Here is a 20,416-nt window from a genome sequence, read left to right as displayed (position 1 = left end):
CAGAATATTTTTGCAATCGGAGGAGAAAATTGGTGATTGAAATTTCATGAGAAGTTCCCGTCGCAACGAAAAACTCCTTTGTTTTAATGATTGCCACTCCAATTCACGTATCATGTCTGTCGCACTATCTCCCCTATTTCGCGATAATACAAAACGAGCTGCCCTTCTTTCTACTTTCTCGATGTCATCCTCTAGACCCACCTGATGCGCATCCCACACAGCACAAGAGTACCCCAGAATAGGGCGGACAAGCATGGTGTAAGCAGTCTTTTTAGTAAGCCTGTTGCACTTGTTAAGTGTTCTGACAATGAATCGCAGTCTTTGGTTTACTCTACAAGCAACATTATCTATGTGATCGTTCCAATTTAGGTAATTTGTAATTGCAATCCCTAAGTATTTATTTGAATTTACAGCCTTCAGGTTTGTGTGACTTATCGCGTAATCGAAATTTAGCGGATTTCTTTTAGTACTCAGATGAATAACTTCAACACAATCATGTTGCAATTCGTTTGGTCATCTGATGACTTTACAAGACGTTAAATGACAGCAGCATCTGCAAACCATCTAAGAGAGCTACTGAGATTGTCTTCTATTTCGTCAATATATATCAGGAAAAACAGAGGCCCTATAACACTTCCTTGGGGAAAGCCGGATATTGCGTCTGTTTTACTCGATGACTTTTCTGAAAGAAAATCACGAATCCAGTCCCACAACCGAGGCGATATTCCATATGCAAGCAGTTTGGTTACAAGACGCTTGGGAGGAACGGTGTCTAAATCCTTCTGGAAATCTAAAAATATGTAATCAATTTGACATCCCCCGTCGATAACTTCACAAGAATGAAATTTTCTGAATCCATGCCGACTATGTGTTAACAAATCGTTTTCTTCGACGTAATTCATAATGTTCGAACGCAGTATATGTTCCAAAGCCCTGTTGCGAATCGACGTTAGTGATATGGGCTTGTAATTCAGCGGATTATTCCTATTTCCCTGTTTGGGTATTGGTGTGACTTGAGCAATTTTCCAGTCTTTAGATGCGTATCTTTCTGTGAGAGAGTGGTTGTATATAATTGCTGAATATGGAGCTATTGCATCAGCATACTCTGAAAGGAACCCGACTGGTATACAATCTGGACTGGAGGTCTCACCTTTATTGAGTGACTTAATTAGCTTTGGTACACCGAGGATATCTACTTCTATATTTCACATCTTGGCAGTTGTTCTTGACTGGCATTCAGGAATATTTAATTCGTCTTCTTTGGTGAAGGAGTTTCGGGAAACCTTGTTTAGTAACTCAGTTCTTGTGGCACTGTCATCAGTGACTTCACCGTTGTTATCGCGCAGTGAAGGTATTGATTGCACCTTGCCACTGGTGTGCTTTATGAATGACCAGAATCTCTTTGGGTTTTCTGCCAGATTTAGAAATAGAGTTGTGGAAATTATTAAAAGCATCTCGTATTGAAATACGCGCTCTCTTTCGAACTTCTGCAAAACTTGGCCAATCTAGGGGATTTTGGGTTCTTTTAAATTTGGTATGCTTTTTCCGTTGCTTCTGCAACAGCGATCTGGCCCGTTTTGTGTTAGTTGCCAGACAGGAGTTTTGCGGAATAGTGTGCTTCTGTGTGTTCCGTTGAGTTGTTGTTCACATTTTACACAGTCTTTTTCAGGTGCTGCGAGTTTTGCTGTTATGTGTACTGGCTGCCTGAACAACAACCGCACTGCGAGCTATTGTTGGTCTCAAGCCGCTATTTACAGTGGAATTCGATTCCCAATATCCACTATGCCCTTCGATACTCTTCTTTGTCAGTATTCGTGCTCGTATACCATGAAACACTAGTTCTCTCAGCGCCTTCCATTTCGGGTGCATATGATGGTCTACGATAGTTTCTGTCATCACCATTAGGAGACTATGATCATAACTCGATCTTAGCATCACGCTTAGTTTAAGACATAACAGAGCCATTACTCTGAAATTACCACATCCAGACTTATTTTTAAATATATGTATTTCAGCAAACCATGAGTGGTTTCCAGCTGCCTAGCAGCTCATCGTCAGATGGTACATATACACATTCAGTACTTTTTTGTTGTAGCTTTGTGAGGCTTGTTGTATATCTGTGGCAAGATCGAAAACGACAGCAAAGAAGCGCTACGTGTCGTAGAGCTTCACGAAATATTTACAATGTAAGTTCTACTTAAAGGTGTTACTTACGGTTAATAGATTTTGCAGACATATATTTTTTATGTGTAGCCCTTTGGAAAACATTATTCAGTTTTTCGATTTGCTTTCACACAATTCAATTAACAAACTTTGCCACAGACACCAACTTCCATGTTTTATAAACTTTATAAATCAGATTACATAAATAAAAGTTCAGAATTTTTTTAAAATAACAACATAACTTGTTGAACTCTGATTCCACTCACAAATACCAAGCTAAAATAAAAAATATATGTTAAAGAATTGCAACTTTCAGCTAACATCCACTGCAGCCAAACAATGTGTAATAACGAACCCTACAGCCCGAAAGATCAGATCACCAAGCAAAACTCATAAAACTGACACCTGACATGCCCGATTGTGAATTCAACAAATAGTTCTAGCTGCAAAGTCACCAAAAAACTGAATGAAATACTCAAGAAAAACTGTAATTCCCAACATGTTACTCTATAAAGAACACTTACGAGTAGATTTACAGCATCAGAGACATCACCATACGCAGTTGAGCACACTTTGCATCCCTTGACACACTCAAATTATACACCAACATACCTATAATAGACACATTCCTAATAATAAAAAATGACCGTAACAAATCATGGAAAGCTAACTAACGTAGAACTCTATGAGCTGATGGAGTTCTTTGAGTTAGTTATGTCTCGCAATTGCTTTACCTTTAACAACAATATATATATATATATTCAAAATGACGTTCTGGCAATAAGCAGTAGCCTTCTTGCTGACATGTACATCAGTGGTCCAGAAAACAATTTCTTTGGAGCAAACCAAATAGAAAAAGACAAAATCATTTGTTACAAACGATATATTGATGACACCTTGTTGCTATAAGATGGGACGACCACTGATAGTGACACCATAGCTGATAAACGTAATAATGTTCATGCCAAAATACGGTTTACTGTAGAACATCAGATTCACTCTGGAATCAACTTTCTTGACCTGAAAACCACAGCAACAAACATAAGGTCCTAATATACAGGAAACCTGCATCAGAGGCCATAATTAACAATGCATCATGCCACTCAAATAAGCATAAACTTGCTTTCTTTAAATCAGCACCCAACCAAATAAACAAATTCAAGCTGAACACACTATAAAAATTAAGAAATTAATATTTTAAAAACAATAGAACCGAACAATGGTTATGATCCAACCACAGATGATAAATTAGATGATAAAATTAAATCCAGCGAAACAACAGCAACAAGCCAGCCCTCATCAGCAGTAGAAACCAAATATATCTGTTTGTCTTTTTGCAGTAACATCTCAAACAAACTCGCTAAGCTGATCAAACCACACAATGTTAAAATACGTTTTCACATAAACAACAAAATATAAAACGAAATAATCGATAATATTAAAAGACACATCACATCCTTTCACACATCTGGCATATATAAATTAACATGCGATAGTAGCTCCTGCTACTACACAGGACAAACAGCAAGAAGCTTTGAAACACGATACAAGGACCACTCTGATGTACTGCGTCTAAACAACTAAAATAGATCCACGCTCGCCAGCCATCTCACAGAAAACCAACCACCATATCCTACACGATGTATACAAGGGAATAAAGATGGACCTTCTTGAACAATTAGAGATTTTCACTCACAAACATAAAACAGTCCACACCACTTAAACGCACGAACAGAATTAGCTAAGAAACAAAATACCCGCAACAAACACACACGCACACACACACACACACACACACACACACACACACACACACACACACACACAATCCCACCTCTACCCTTTTCTCTCTCACTCACTCACTCTCTCTCTCTCTCTCTCTCTCCCTCCCTGCCTCCATACCCATCTCTCCCTCTAACTACAAAGTCTCTCTCCATCTTCTTTCTCATTCCGCACCCCACCCCTCCTACCATACCCTACCAAATGCCCACATTACTTATTAACTTTAAATTAACCACTAACATGCTAACCTCAAATGTCGTACGCCTAGTTCAGTTAGTATATCAAGCAAGAACATAGCTGTTTAAAATAATCCCAGCACCCATACTCTTAATTGTGATATAAATATCATCTAAAAGTCTAGTTTCATACACATTGTAAATTGCACATATTAATTTGCAGCTCAATTTCTACTAATATAAGTTAATTTGGCTTTTACATTTCCTGGAAGAGAGACACAATTTCCATCAATGCGAAAAAATAGTAATTTAAGTTACTTTGGAATATATATTCCCTGCAAGTAAAATATAACCTTCAACAGTGAGAGAGTTCACGAAGAACATCTTTGGTTCAGTTGAGATCTTTGAGCCTGTAGTTTAATCACACTCTTTGGTTTGTGTAAAATTTACAAGATGTGGAAGTTGGTGTCTATGGCAAAGTCTCTGAATTCTATTGTGTGATAGCAACTCGAAAGCATGAATAATGTTTTCCAAAGTGCTACACGTAACAAATATATATCTGCAGAATCTATTAACCGTAAGTAACACCTTCAAATAGAACTTACGTTTTAAATATTTCATGATAGTGTATCATCTGTACTACATTATTTGCTGTCGTTTTCTACCTTGCCGCAGATACACAACAAGCCACGTGCAGCTACAACAACAAAGCTCTAGGCAGCTCTCAACCGGTCATGGTTTACTGAAATACATCTATATAAAAAGGAAACTGGTTGTGGTAAGTTCAGAAAAACTTTTCATATTACAGGTGCAGTGTTCCAAATTCACAATGGATAAAGGTTCCACAATTAATTGTTCACTGCCTCCATGATGCTCCTCAAATGTCACAGTATTCCTTCCAAACCTGCAAAAATACGTCAGAAATGCAAAAAACTCCAATGTTCACTTCAAATTGGTACTGAAAACATTTTGGACTCGTGAACAAGTACTCTAATGCTATTTTGATGCTTAAAGCCTAAAGGTATGGGGCCTATTAAATACGCAGGTAAACTTATTATTGAATACAGGAATTAGTATTGTGAAAATATACTCACCATAAATAGTAAAAAACAAAAATTTGATTATGAAATATGATTAAAAAATTAGAAGTATGCAGCTGTGGAATTTGAGTTTTATCTTAAATACTGTTATGCAAAACTTAAAAATAGGGAAGTGACATTAACTCCTGTTGTTTCTTATCAACGTTTATAGTTCGTACTAAGTATCACTTTGGTTTAAGACACAAAAGTGCCTCAGATTGAATATATTTCACATCTATGATGCTTTTCAAGTGGCACAATGTTACTTGTAAAACTAAAATGTCTGCAAAAACATGTTATCAATGCAAAACGAGCAATTTTTATTTCAAGTATCTCCAATGCTATCTAAATGCATACAGACCTTATTTCGCTAAACAACTACTAAATAACACCAGTATCATATAAAAGTATGTTATGTGAAAACACACACACGCAAATAACTTATCCAAAAAGAAAAACTGAGCGAAACCATATAAGGAAGGCAGGAAGGAAGGTGTTTCGATGGTTTTATTGCGGTGTAGCACATGAACTGCTTTTCTTTTTACGATATATACAACGAGAAGTCCTTTTATGTTTAGATGCATATCACAACCAAAGATGATGACAGAGCTGAAACATATCCAAAAGGAGGTGGTGCAGAAGACAAAGTCGATATCTCAAAAGTAGACCCATTGACTTGGCGGACCTTGCGAGATCCATGGACCCTCCAATTAAATATTTCCACAGCTAACGTCTGTATTACTTATTAAAATACACGCTACTTCCACGTTTATCGTAATGCATACTACTATAGAAAGACAAGTCGTTGTTTAATGTGGTAACCAAAAATCTGGAAAAGTTCTTGACCGAACCGTTTCTTGAGCGATCCGTTTCAACCTTACAATGCCGAGGACCCGAGCTGTGTTCAGCAGCAGACTGCCTTCTTTATTGGACCCGGCCGGCGGATGGTTGAAGCAGGAACGAGGGAATCTTTCAAGGATAGAAACGGCAACCACATGACAATACGGCCGAGTAGCACTCGCCAGAAAGATCGTGCGTGTTTAATGACTTGCGTGGATGCAAGATCATGAAAACTGTATTAGAACTGCGTGGTTTAGAGGCCCATTGCCATCTTACGACAGCGAAATATGGTATGTATTCTAACGTATTAATGTGGAATCAATATACGCTGGAAAAAGTAGTTCCAAATTTTTCCAGCAGGTCTGGAGTTCTGAATACAAGAAAGACGAACGAAATGTTTCGTTACGTAATGGATTTGGAAAGGGTCGTGGATAGAAAACGTCAAACAAGTGAGACAAGCAAAATGATGACTTTATTATCAACCGTCTCTTACAGAATTTGCTTAATATGACCACCAGAGATACGGACGAGATGCATCGGTATAACGCCGCGATCAACTATTGCTTGCAACAGTTCCGCTGGAGTCTGAATAAAGTGTTCCTGTGTACTGGCCTTCAGATTAAGTAGAGACTAACGTGTTCCTGGTAAACGTGTCTCTTTAGATGTATCCAGAGTCAAACGTCACACGGATTCAGATGAGGTGATCCCTAGATATAACATGTTCGTGGATGGTTGCATTAAGCAGAAGCTTGGTCGAGCGACATCTTGCATGAAAACAATTTTTCGGCACAGTTGCGCTCTTCCAATGTAGGAATTGTACGCTGTGCAAGGAGGTCTTCATACGTCACGGTACACATGGAGTCTCTTCAAGGAAGGACGGACAGCTAATACAGGTGTTTATGAATCCGTACCACGCGATTTTATACGGCGAGTGCTTAACACGCGGTTTAACAGTACCACAAATTCGGCAGTTCTTTGTATTTACTGTATTCGACTGTATTCGGTAGTGCAAAATGGGCCTCGTCACTGCACAGAATATTGCCCGGCCACATGTCATCGATTTAGATCCGTGCCAGAAATCGAAGAGCAGATTCATACCATTGCTACCAACCATCAGGTTTCAATTGCTGGACTGTCTGGATCTTATACGGGGACCAGTGTAAAACAGACAGCAAAACTTCTCGTACTTCTGACTACGGGGTGGAAAATTCTCGGATAACTAACACTACTCTAGACACGTGCTGCATAATCAGTTACAGCAACAGCAACCCCCTCAGTAGCTTCTGTCTGGATAGGAAGCCGTCCTCGTCCATTTGCCGCACAAGCTCACTTGTGTTTTCGAATTTCATTATCACTTAATTTGAACCAGTTAATGACATCGGACCTCTCCTCATATCATTCAATCGGCGATACTCTCTCAATGCGGCAGCGTAGCTGCGACCGTTCGTATGAAACAGCCCATCTTTCCTCAATAGCTACACTGTTCACCCACATTCTGGCTTGTCAAATGACAGCGTGGATGTTATACCGTCATACAAACAGTGTACAGTGCCAGATTTCCAACTGGTGGTCAAAACTGGAACTAAATTTTTCAAGGCGTAAATCGGATACCTTTAAGCGGTGTAGGACGTCTAAAACTTAAAAAGAATTCAATTTTTAAAAATTATGGCTATTTTGTAGCGGACATCTACCTGAACAGCCTGATGTATAAAACATAGGCACATTATTTGGTCTTAAATGTACCGAGATCCAGCGCCACACCCCTTTGCACAGTATTCTTCTGTCATACGTGAGGGAATTTCACTCTCTAGAATTCATATGTTTGTATTTGCGCTAGAGATTGTGATACATAAAACAAAGGACTACTGATGCCGATACCTTCTCTGCTGCTATCGGAATGCATTGTTTTTATAGCTGGCTTTGTTTGTTCTCTGTTTCTAAAGGCTTGCAGTGTGAATAAAAGGGAGAGGGCGACTGACGCTTGCAGAAATTGACACGCTTGAGACATATTATGGTTTGGCAGTAAAAACGAGCACAGGGGACTTGAAAAATATGAAACAAGCAGTTTGGGCCTTACACTTCCACAAAATGTCAACAGGCAATAACCCTATCGGCAACTTGTGCCCATAAGGAAGTGAAGCTTGGTGTGGCTAGCAAAGGTCAATTGCTGGTGGTGAATAATATCATCACAGGAATCCTCTACCAATTGCTATAATGGAAGCCCTCTAACTTATATTCAGGGACCTTGCAAATGAACACTTATTGAAGTAATGTCTTCATGGCGGTAACCAAAACTCAAATGAAAGTTTTAACCAACGTGCATGTGGAAGACTGGTAAAAACCGTTTTTGTGGGAAGAAATGCACTTACTATTGGTGTTTACAATGCAGTTTCATGTTTTAATGATGGTGTGCAAAGCAGAAAATATCTTTTATAAAAGATGGGAATCAAGCCCGGAGTGAACTGCATCAAAGCTTTGTATGCGATAGACAGAGAGCGTGTAGTGAAAGCAGACAAATCATTTTTGGAGATGATAAAATCAAAATAAGTGCATCATAGGAATGTGAAAAGTAAGAAAATTGATTTAGAAAATGAAAAAGACCCTGCCTATGGTGCTGGACAGTTCTAAAAAATACCAAATACAAGCAAAAACTTAAACGGCGGTTTCCCGCAAAACACAAATTTCTGTACTTAGGTACACGACTTGTAACATAGAAAATAAATATCTCATTACTTTCAAACTTGGTATGCTTATTGAACACAAACTCCTCAATGCAAAACTCTAGAATTTTTCAGATCTATTTGAAACTGTGGTAACAATTGAGATAATAAACTATAAAATTTGAGTGTTTCTCTAAACATGAAGTTTAAAGGGGGTAGGACGTCAAACGGGCCGACTTGGAGCAGGAGAGGCATCACAGGACATTTTAATTTCCAGTGTCTATAGTTTTACAAATAAATTCATAAAACTTTGTCATCATCACCAGGAAGAATTCAGGATTCACACTCATTGCAGTGGAAATTCGAAAACATAACCCCATAATTTTTTTTACGTGTGAAATTTCATCATTTTTTCACTTACTAATGGCTGCATTTGTTGCTGTAGGTATACTTTTCTTCATAAGTTACAGAGATTCTTCGATGAATTTTGCACAGCATACATACCATGCTTACATGTGTATGAAACTCTAGAATTTATTTAATTTATGAAAAAACGGATGATCTGTTGTATTTTTAACTTCATGTTTAGAAAAAACCCAATTTTTTAGTTAATTACCTCAATTTTTACCACAGCTTCCAATAGATTTGGAAAATTCTAGAGTTTCATACACCTTTAAGTATGGTTTGTGTGCTGTGCAAAATTCATCGAACCATCTGTCTAAATTATGAAGAAAAATGTACCTATATCATCAAATGCTGCCATCAGTAAGTGAAAAAAATGATGGAATTTTACATGTAAAAAAAAAAAATTACTTCCTTATGTTTTCGAACTTCCACTGCTATGAGTGTGAATTCTGAATCATTCCTGGTCATGCTGACAAAGTTTTATGAATTTATTTGTAAAAGTAAAGACAGTGGAAATTAAAATGTCCTGTGGTGCCTCTCCTGTTCCAAGTAGGCCCGTTTGACATCTTACCCCCGTAAAATGTAACATTTCATTCACTTTCCCATAAATTAAATAAATTCTAGAGTTTGATACACCTGTGCAAAATTCATCGACGATTCTCTCTTACTTATGAAGAAAAGTGTACCTATAGCAACAAATTCTGCCATCAGTAAGTGAAAAAAATGATGAAATTTTACATGTAAAAAAAAAAGTTACTTCGTTATGTTTTCGAACTTCCAGTGCTATGAGTTTGAATTCTGAATCCTTCCTGGTCATGCTGACAAAGTTTTATGAATTTATTTGTAAGAGAGTGGAAATTAAAACGTCCTGTGGTGCCTCTCCCGCTCCATGTCGGACCGTTTGATGTCCTACCCACCTTAAAGTGTAACAGCGCATTCACATTTCCATAAATTAAATGAATTCTAGAGTTTGATACACCTGTGCAAAATTCATCGAAGAATCTCTCTTACTCATGAAGAAAAGTGCACCTATAGCAACAAATGAGGCCAACACTAAGTGAAAAAATGATGGAATTTCACATGTACAAAATTTTTATTTATTTTATGTTTTTGAACTTCCACTGCTGTGACTGTTAATCCTGAATCCTTTCTGATCCTATTTACAAAGTTTAATGGTTTATTTGTAAAAGTGTAGACAGTGGAAAATAAAATGTCCTGTGGTGCATCTCCTGCTCCAAGAGGACCCGTTTGACGGTCTACCCTCCTTAACGAATTAAGCATAGCTATCAACTGTCGGTTCCATACGGTAATTAGAGCCCAAACTGAAAACAGGGTGTAACAAAAAGGTACGGCCAAACTTTCAGGAAACATTCCTCACACACAAAGAAAGAAAATATGTTATATGGACATGTGTCCGGAAACGCTTACTTTCCATGTTACAGCTCATTTTATTACTTCTCTTGAAATCACATTAAACATGGAATTGAAACACACAGTAACAGAACGTACCAGCGTGACTTCAAACACTTTGTTACAGGAAATGTTCAAAATGTCCTCCGTTAGCGAGGATACATGCATCCACCCTCCGTCGCATGGAATCCCTGATGCGCTGATGCAGCCCTGGAGAATGGCGTATTGTATCACAGCCGTCCACAATACGAGCACGAAGAGTCTGTACATTTGGTACGGGGGTTGCGTAGACAAGAGCTTTCAAATGCCCCCACAAATGAAAGTCAAGAGGGTTGAGGTCAGGAGAGCGTGGAGGCCATGCAATTGGTCCGTTTCTACCAATCCCTCGATCACCGAATCTGTTGGTGAGAAGCGTACGAACATTTGGACTGAAATGTGCAGGAGCTCCATCGTGTACGAACCAAATGTTGTGTCGTACTTGTAAAGGCACATGTTCTAGCAGCACAGGTAGAGTGTCCCGTATGAAATCATGATAACGTGCGCCATTGAGCGTAGGTGGAAGAACATGGGGCCCAATCAAGACAGCACCAACAATGCCTGCCCAAACGTTCACAGTAAATCTGTGTTGATGACGCGATTGCACAATTGCGTGCGGATTCCCGTCAGCCCACACATGTTGATCGTGAAAATGTATAATTTGATCACGTTGGAATGAAGCCTCATCCGTAAAGAGAACATTTGCACTGAAATGAGGATTGACACATTGTTGGATGAACCATTCGCAGAAGTGTACCCGTGGAGGCCAATCAGCTGCTGATAGTGCCTGCACACGCTGTACATGGTACGGAAACAACTGGTTCTCCTGTAGCACTCTCCATACAGTGACGTGGTCAACGCTACCTTGTACAGCAGCAACTTCTCTGACGCTGACATTAGGGTTATCGTCAACTGCACGAGGAATTGCCTCGTCGATTGCAGGTGTCCTCGTCGTTCTAGATCTTCCCCAGTCACAAGTCATAGGCTGGAATCTTCCGTGCTCCCTAAGACGCCGATCAATTGCTTCGAACGTCTTCCTGTCGGGACACCTTCGTTCTGGAAATCTGTCTCGATACAAACGTACCGCGTCACGGCTATTGCCCCGTGCTAATCCATACATCAAATGGGCATCTGTCAACTCCGCATTTGTAAACATTGCACTGACTGCAAAACCACGTTCATGATGAACACTAACCTGTTGATGCTACGTACTGATGTGCTTGATGCTAGTACTGTAGAGCAATGAGTCGCATGTCAACACAAGCACCGAAGTCAACATTAGCTTCTTTCAATTGGGCCAACTGGCGGTGAATCGAGGAAGTACAGTACATACTGACGAAACTGAAATGAGCTCTAACATGGAAATTATGCGTTTTCGAACACATGTCCACATAACATCTTTTCTTTATTTGTGTGTGAGGAATGTTTCCTGAAAGTTTGGCCGTACCTTTTTTGTAACACCCTGCATAAGAGAGTAGCTGCATGCGGCATGTACTTCCCTCAGGCCTCATCTTTCTACATTACTTGAAGGGTGTTTACAGTCGTAAAACACGTACCGTCCTCGGCAGTGGCGGCGAGCACCTCTGTGCCCGGCGGCCCGTCCCCCGCGGCGTTGTAGGCGCGCACGCGCACCGCGTACTGCGTGGCCTTGCGCAGCGCCGCCAGCCGCAGCCTCAGCGGCGACGGCGCGCCCTCCGCCGCCTCCAGCGTCCGCCGCTGGCGCTGCTGCGGCGCCTCCACCTGCCAGAACTCGACGCGGTAGCCCAGCACGTCGCCGTGCCGGTCGCCGTCTGGCGGCTGCAACTCACGCGTCAACGAGTTACGTCATACGGGGTCACGTTTACATCAGCACGCAGGAAAACTCAATTAGTGTTCACGCAAATCTGAAAGCTTATGTGCAGTAGATAGTCCCCGATCGGAAAATGCTGTATCGCTGAATAGGCTCCCCGTGTTTCTTAATTTGATACTCAACTACTTTTAATTATCATCACTTAAAACCGAAAGATCTGATACCGTAACATTTGAGTTTATCTTCAGAATGAGATTTTCACTCTGCAGCGGAGTGTGCGCTGATATGAAACTTCCTGGCAGATTAAAACTGAGACTCGAACTCGGGACCTTTGCCTTTCGTGGGGAAGTGCTCTACCAACTGAGCTACCCAAGCACGACTCACGCCCCGTCCTCACAGCTTTACTTCTGCCAGTACCTCGTCTCCTACCTTCCAAACTTAACAGAAGCTCTACTGCCGACCTTGCAGAACTAGCACTCCTGAAAGAAAGTGAGACGAGGTACTGGCAGAAGTAAAGCAGTAGGGACGGGGCGCGACTCGTGCTTGGGTAACTCAGTTGGTGCCAGCACGGTAGCTCAGCGTGTATGGTCAGAGGGTTAGCTCCCCTCTATAATAAAAAAAAAACTGACTTAATCGATCAACAACAAACTTAAACTGGTGTCTTACGACGTCCGCTCCGAGCAGATGCAACGAATAAAAGTGAACAAAAATGAGATTAAACAAAAAAAAAAAAAATTCGGTAGAGCCCTTGCCCGCGAAAGGCAAAGGTTCCGAGTTCGAGTCTCGGTCCGGTACACAGTTTTAATCTGCCAGGAAGTATCATATGAGTTTATATTGTTTACCAAATTTCGTCATTTAACTTTTTTAAAGTGTGAAAGGCGATTTCAGTGAATAGCATGCATTGTCGAGAGCCCTTTTTGAAATCTGATGTGCTGGCGATTGACTATCATATTTTGTGAGAGTAGTGTTAAGTGTCTAGAGTGTAAAATCTTATCCACTATCTTCAAGAAGGGACAAAGCCTGAAGTTGCCAGTAGTGTGCAGAATCCAGAGAATAACATTACAAGCAACTGTTCAAAAATGGCTCTCAGCACTATGGGACTTAACTACTGAGGTCATCAGTCCCCTAGAACTTAGAACTACTTAAACCTAACTAACCTAAGGATATCACACACATCCATGCCCGAGGCAGGATTCGAACCTGCAACCGTAGCGGCCATGCGGTTCCGAACTGACGCGCTTAGAACCGCACAGCCACACCGGCCGGCACAAGCAACTGTCATCGCCACTAAATGTAGCTAGACGGTCCCGACATGCATACGATTTGTTTTTGGGATGGAGAATCAGTGGAGATCCTAGTCCAGGGGACCTATCGAGAGGAGATGTAGTTTTCAGGTAATGGAGAAACTAAGTACTACTCGAGTTTGAAATACTTTTAGGACACATTTACAGTAATTGCGACTTTTTAGCCTGAGAGAGGACGGTATTACACATCATCAACCAAAGTTCCTAATAAAGAATTTGCCTGGCGAAACGAAGAATGCGTGTGGCCCACTGAAAAGTAACAACAGGCGCAAACAAAATGTTACAGAATATTGGGACAGTCTGGAACCGCAAGACCGCTACGGTCGCAGGTTCGAATCCTGCCTCGGGCATGGATGTTTGTGATGTCCTTAGGTTAGTTAGGTTTAACTGGTTCTAAGTTCTAGGGGACTAATAACCTCAGCAGTTGAGTCCCATAGTGCTCAGAGCCATTTGAACCATTTGAATATTGGGACAGCTCTTACTTGTATGGGACATTTTGTCGATGAAAAAGATGTAAGACATTTTGTCATCAGTTGAGGGATCAATTACGATTTTGGTCATGGTAGTAACAGGTGATCATCAGCCGAAATCAGTGCTAGAAGAAGCCTTCGCTAGTTCAACACGGGCGAGACATGAACACTCAATCACCAAAATCTTTCTCGCTAATGAGGCGCTTTCTCATGAGTCACTTAAAGCTACATACTGCCAATGAAACCAAATACTGTACAACTGGCCTATGCTCCATTTGTCTGAAAGAATTAACTTGTACCCAGGAAAGCGATACTGATATAATCACTTATACACTGGATACACTATTATTTTATAATTTCGATATATAATAGGAATACATTGCACTAGGATAAATTTATTAAAAGGTAACTGCAATGAATCTACCTCTTATCCAGAAATACGTTTCTGTCCAAATAAAAGATACTGCATTATTGCAGCTAACACACTTAATCCTGTTGTTTAATATTAATTTTACATATTGCACTGATGCGAAGTTAACAAATAAAACTGAACTCAGAAGTCATACCCATTCAAAGTGATAATGTTTTGAGAGGAAAGTGTAGAGTCAAGTCAGGTTGATGGGGTAAAGAAAACTATACAGTTATTTTCTTGAATGTGTGTCATAGTTAAAACGGGAACAATGATCCGTACTAAGTGCATATCCCACTGTACCGTCACTCACCTTCCATTCTACAAGCAGCGTCTGGGAATCTTGCGGAAGGACGGAGAGGTGCGTGGGCGGCGCTCCTGGAGGTTCCTGCGCCGTGTCCAGCGCCACTCCTGGCGTGGGCGGTGCCTTGGACAGCCCTAGAATGTTGCGAGCCAGCACGCGCACCTCATAGCGCCGGCCGGGCAACAGGCCAGTCACCGAGGCCCATGTGCGCCCGCCAGGGGTGGACACCTGCGACACTCCCTGCTGCCACGACCCTGCGCGCAAATACAACACCACCGCCTAACACCAGTAGTACATTTCACGAAGGATGTTACATAAGGCAACAAGGCAAGTCGCCTCCTGCCCCCCCTCCCCCCCCCCCCTGCCACCACGGACTATGCCTATGCCGTGACGTGACGGGGCGCTCAATAGTCAATGATCCACAAGACCAATGCGGGACAGTCTAATTAGTCTAAAACGTGGGAGATGAGGTGAAGAGGACCAACCACTTCTGAGGCTGATGGAAGACATAATCTCAAGTCGGCCGTTGTGGCCGAGCGGTTCAAGGTGCTTCAGTCCGGAACCGCGCTGCTGCTACGGTCGCAGGTTCGAATCCTGTCTCGGGTGTGGATGTGTGTGATGTCCTTAGGTTAGGGGACTGATGACCTCAGATGTTAAGTCCCATAGTGCTTAGAGAAGTCTGAACCTTTGAACCATTAATCTCAACTGCAATGTAGGCAGATAAGTTAATTTCTCCTGACAGTGATACCTCAGTATAGTAAAGGTGGAGAGGACGGATATCAGTACGCAGATCCAGGGGAAGAGGCAATCCACCAAGCAGAACATAAATTCTCGTCGCGTCTGACTAGCGACAAGTGAGACGCGGTCAGTATCTGTCTGCATGCTGATGGCGGATGTAAAAATCGGTAGCGTCTGTTACCAAAGAGGTCAGCTACGGAAGGCGTCTTTTTCCACAATGGGCCACCTGTTGAGATCCATCTAGCGTTTCGATCGCAGGTTTAACATCCCACGAACGGATTAACACCCCTTCCTAATTTACTTACAACCAAGACATAATGACTAACACTGAATGGATAAGTATTCCAGGAGGTAAACAGTCTTTCATCAATGGAAGTAGTGATGTAACTAGCCCATCAGATACTGAAGAGCCTAAAACATTATGTAAGGAAGAGCCGTAGCGTCCTAGGACATCGCGCATACACCCTAAGAGAAAACGTTTGCTAGGTATGTTAAACATGAACACTTTCCTAAAGACTGGAAAACTTAAACATCTGGAAGAAGTATTAAACAGACGCAACTACCAATTCAGGAAACCAGATACAGAGATGAGAACGCATTTGAATCGGAGGGCATCAGGATGTATAGAGGGAAACCAGCCATACAGAACAAACAGAAAGACGTTACGCCTGGAAGAGCTCTCAGTGTCAAACGGAGTCTTAAGAGAATCCATATCAAAATTTGCGGCCTTGCCGGGGTGTATATAACTTTTCTTGTTTATATCAGTAATTAAGAGCTACGCACATGTACCTAACAATAGCAACCGAATTAATCCAGAAAAAGCCGGACAATTTTGGGCAATACCAGAAAATGAGACATAAAAGATACCAAAGCACAACATAAAACTGCTCGTAAGAGACCTCAACGAACTGATCGGCAGAGAAGATAAATACAAATCAACAGTAGGAAATTTTCCTCCACACAAAAGTGTCATTAAGAGTAGAGAAAGGGTAATCAAGATTGGCTAGTTATCTAACTTGACTTAAAACTAATGTCAAGCTTTTCCAGAAAACTACCGAGGAAGAAGAAGACACAGGTCCATATTAACTGGATCACGTGGCAAGACCAAATAAAGCCATAGAGAAATCATGAACGTACGACTCAAGAGAGGGGTAGGAATAGATTAGTAACACTTTTTACGAGATAACAAATCCAAATTCCGACTTAAAAAACCAAATCCCAAAATTACAAAACTCCATAGAGTTAACACAAAATTTGTCACGCTACGGGAACGAACTGGTTAAAAAGCTTTACACTAAGAAGACTGATAATTCGGATGAGATCACAGAAACAATGATAGAAACAGTGATAGAACTAGAACGACCACGAAGAAGAAGGAAATATAGATGGGGGAATACGTTATCTGACGAAGTAGCCTAGTCTAAACAGATAAGAAGTGGAAGTCCAGCAAAAACGAAAGAGACTGAAGTACGTTCACTGAAACCAGAAAATACAGCAAAAATTATTCGAACAAAGAAACGGAAATGTGACAGAAAACGATGAGAGGAAACCGATACAAATTGCAGACAGAGCAACACTAGGGACTTCTACAAAGTTCTCAGAGAAGAAATTACATGGTACTACCTGATGTTTTCTGCATAGTCGTAACTGCACCAATAATGTCAGTATAGACTATCATTTTGCTTACACACATCCACAGTTCAACACTTGATCTGCTGCCCAGGGGAATGTAAGTATTTATGGCTTGCTCATGCCATATGTACTTGGAGGTATCAACCAACCTAAAAACATACTTTCATAATGGTTACAGTTGTTGGTCTCAGAACAACGTAAATATTGACGTAAGGTTGTTCAGTACACCGCCCTCTGTCACCAATAGAAATATCTGCACCTGTACCCATTACATCCGGTATTTTTCTGCTTTCCTGTTTTGTTGCAATGCGTTGCTTTTAATGCCTCAGGTCACACATCTAGTGATGCGGTTCTCACAAAATGCTTTTTGAGTTAATACACTACTGGCCATTAAAACTGCTACACCAAGAAGAAATGCAGATGATAAACGGGTACTCATTGGACAAATATATTGTACAAGAACTGACATGTGATTACATTTTCACGGAGTTTGCGAGCATAGATCCTGAGAAATCAGTACCCAGAACAACCACCTCTGGCCGTAAAAAATTTCCTTGATACGCGTGGGCATTGAGTCAATCAGAGGTTCGATGGCGTGTACAGGTACAGCTGCCTATGCAGCTTCAACACGATACCGCAGTTCATCAAGAGTAGTGACTGGCGTATTGTGACGAGCCAGTTGCTCGGCCACCATTGACCAGGCGTTTTCAATCGGTGAGAGATCTGGAGAACGTGCTGGCCAAGGCAGAAGTCTAACGTTTTCTCTATCCAGAAAGGCCCGTACAGGACCTGCAACATGCGGTCGTGCATTATCCTGCTGAAATATAGGTTTTCGCAGGGATCGAATGAAGGGTAGAGCCACGGGTCGTAACACATGAGAAATGTAACGTCCACTGTTCAAAGTGCCGTCAATGCGACCAAGAGGTGACCGAGACGTGTAACCAATGGCACCCCATACCATCAAGTCGGGTGATACGCCAGTATGGCGATGACGAATACACGCTTCCAATGTGGGCTCACCGCGATGTCGCCAAACACGGATGCGACCATCATGATGCTGTAAACAGAACCTGGATTCATCCGAGAAAATGACGTTTTGCCATTCGTGCACCCAGGTTCGTCGTTGAGTACACCAACGCAGGCGCTCCTGTCTGTGATGCAGCGTCAAGGGTAACCGCAGCCATGGTCTCCGAGCTGATAGTCCATGCTGCTGCAAACGTCATCGAACTGTTCGTGCAGATGGTTGTCGCCTTGCAAACGTCACATCTGTTGACTCAGGGATCGAGACATGGCTGCACGATCCGTTACAGTCATGCGGATAAGATGCGTGCCATCTCGACTGCTAGTAATACGGGGCCGTTGGGATCGAACACGGCGTTCCGTATTATCCTCGTAACCGACCGATTTCATATTCTGCTATTAGTCACTGAATCTCGACCAACGCGCGGAGCAATGTCGCGATACGATAAACCACAATCGCGATAGGCTACAATCCGACCTTTATCAAAGTTAGAACCGTGATGGTACGCATTTCTCCTCCTAACACGAGGCATCACAACAACGTTTCGCCAGGCAACGCCGGTCAACTGCTGTTCGTGTATGAGAAATGGGTTGGAAACTTTCCTCATGTCACGACGTTGTAGGTGTCGCCACGGCGCCAACCTTGTCTAAATGCTCTGAAAATGCTAATCATTTGCCTATCACAGGATCTTCTTCCTGACGGTTAAATTCCGCGTCTGTAGCACGTCATCTTCGTGGTGCAGGAAATTTAATGGCCAGTAGTGTACTTGGAGATATCAACCAACCTAAAAACATACTACTCATAATGCCTACAGTAGTTAGTCTGAGAAGAACGTAAATATAGACGTAAGGTTGTTCAGTACACCGTCCTCAGTCACCGATAGAAATATCTGAACCTGTGCGCATTACACCCTAAATTTTTCTCCTTTTCTGTGTTATTGCAATGTATTCCTTTTAATGCCTCAGATCACAGATCTAGTAATGTGGTTCTCACGAAATGCTTTCTGAGGTAATAACAAAATTATTTTGGCGATGAAGGAAATCGTTTAACCATTTACGGCCAATATGGTCTCTGGTGACCTTCGAGGCTTTCTGTCTTACCGTTGCCGGTCTTGTACTGGACGATGTACTCAAGTATGGGGCTGTTGCCGTCGTAGGGCTGCTGCCAGGTGAGGTTGGCCGCCCTGCTGGAGACGGCGAGCACGGTGAGCCCCGCCGGAACTTCCGGCGGCTCCTGGACGACGAGGCGCATCCGGCGCAGGTCGCTGCCGTAGCGGTTGGAGGCGCGGCACTCGAAGCCGGCCGAGTCGTGTCGGCGCGCGCCGGTGAGCGTGAGCGCGGAGCGCAGGCCCGCCTGCAGCGGCTGCTCGGACAGCGCCCAGCGCGGCTGCCGCCGGGCGTCGAACGGCGACCCGTCGCGGAGCCACTGCACCGACACGGGCGCGTCGCCGCTCGCCGCGCACAGCAGCGTCGCCTCGCCGCCCGACGCCACCGTCACGTTGGCCGCCGTCGCCGACAGCCGGGCAGGCACTGCACACACCCACGCACACGCTCACACACACACGCTCACACCCGTCCATCGCCACACTCGCACCTGCTGTCACCATTCACGCCTTGGCAGCCGTCTTTCGCAGAATTCCCCTGTGGGTATGTTAACCGACATCGGCTAACATCACCTGCTTGCAACTTCCTGGCAAATTAAAACTGTGTGTCCGACCGAGACTCGAACGCGGGACCTTTGCCTTTCGTGGGCAAGTGCTCTCCCATGTGAGCTACCGAAGCACGACTCACGCCCGGTCCTCACAGCTTTACTTCTGCTAGTATCTCGTCTCCTAGCTTCCAAACTTTACAGAAGCTCTCCTGCTCGCATGACATGGCTTTGCCACAGCCTGGGGGATGTTTCCAGATTGAGAGTTTCACTCTGAAGCGGAGTGTGCGCTGATATGAAACTTCCTGGCTGATTAAAACTGTGTGCCGGATCGAGTTTGGAAGTTAGGAGACGAGATACTAGCAGAAGTAAAGCTGTGAGGACCGGGCGTGAGTCGGGCTTCGGTAGCTCAGATGGAAAGACTTACACGGCACCGTGCCTGAATAAAACCTCACTATGTCTACCAGCCCCACATTGATCCAATCCTGTATCACCCCTCTTCACAAATATTGAATATCTCCCTATGTCTTACACTATCCCCCCAAAACAGC

General features: G+C 42.6%; 1 protein-coding gene across 1 annotated transcript in view; it reads right to left on the bottom strand.

Annotated features, from left to right (window-relative positions):
* The window catches only part of LOC126455887 (Down syndrome cell adhesion molecule-like protein Dscam2), a 225,813-nt gene that overhangs the window by 42,515 nt on the left and 162,882 nt on the right, over positions 1-20,416 (bottom strand). The window contains exons 10-13 of the mRNA XM_050091647.1: positions 19,319-19,747; positions 14,837-15,081; positions 12,284-12,348; positions 12,108-12,223 (exon numbers count right to left, since the gene is read on the bottom strand). Coding sequence (XP_049947604.1) covers positions 12,108-12,223; positions 12,284-12,348; positions 14,837-15,081; positions 19,319-19,747 — 855 coding nt within the window. The remainder of the gene's footprint in view (positions 1-12,107; positions 12,224-12,283; positions 12,349-14,836; positions 15,082-19,318; positions 19,748-20,416) is intronic.

Source organism: Schistocerca serialis, chromosome 2 (assembly GCF_023864345.2).
Source record: "Schistocerca serialis cubense isolate TAMUIC-IGC-003099 chromosome 2, iqSchSeri2.2, whole genome shotgun sequence".
Lineage (NCBI taxonomy): Eukaryota > Metazoa > Arthropoda > Insecta > Orthoptera > Acrididae > Schistocerca > Schistocerca serialis.
Note: the sequence above shows the minus strand (reverse complement) of the source record. Positions and strands in the feature narration are given on the sequence as shown.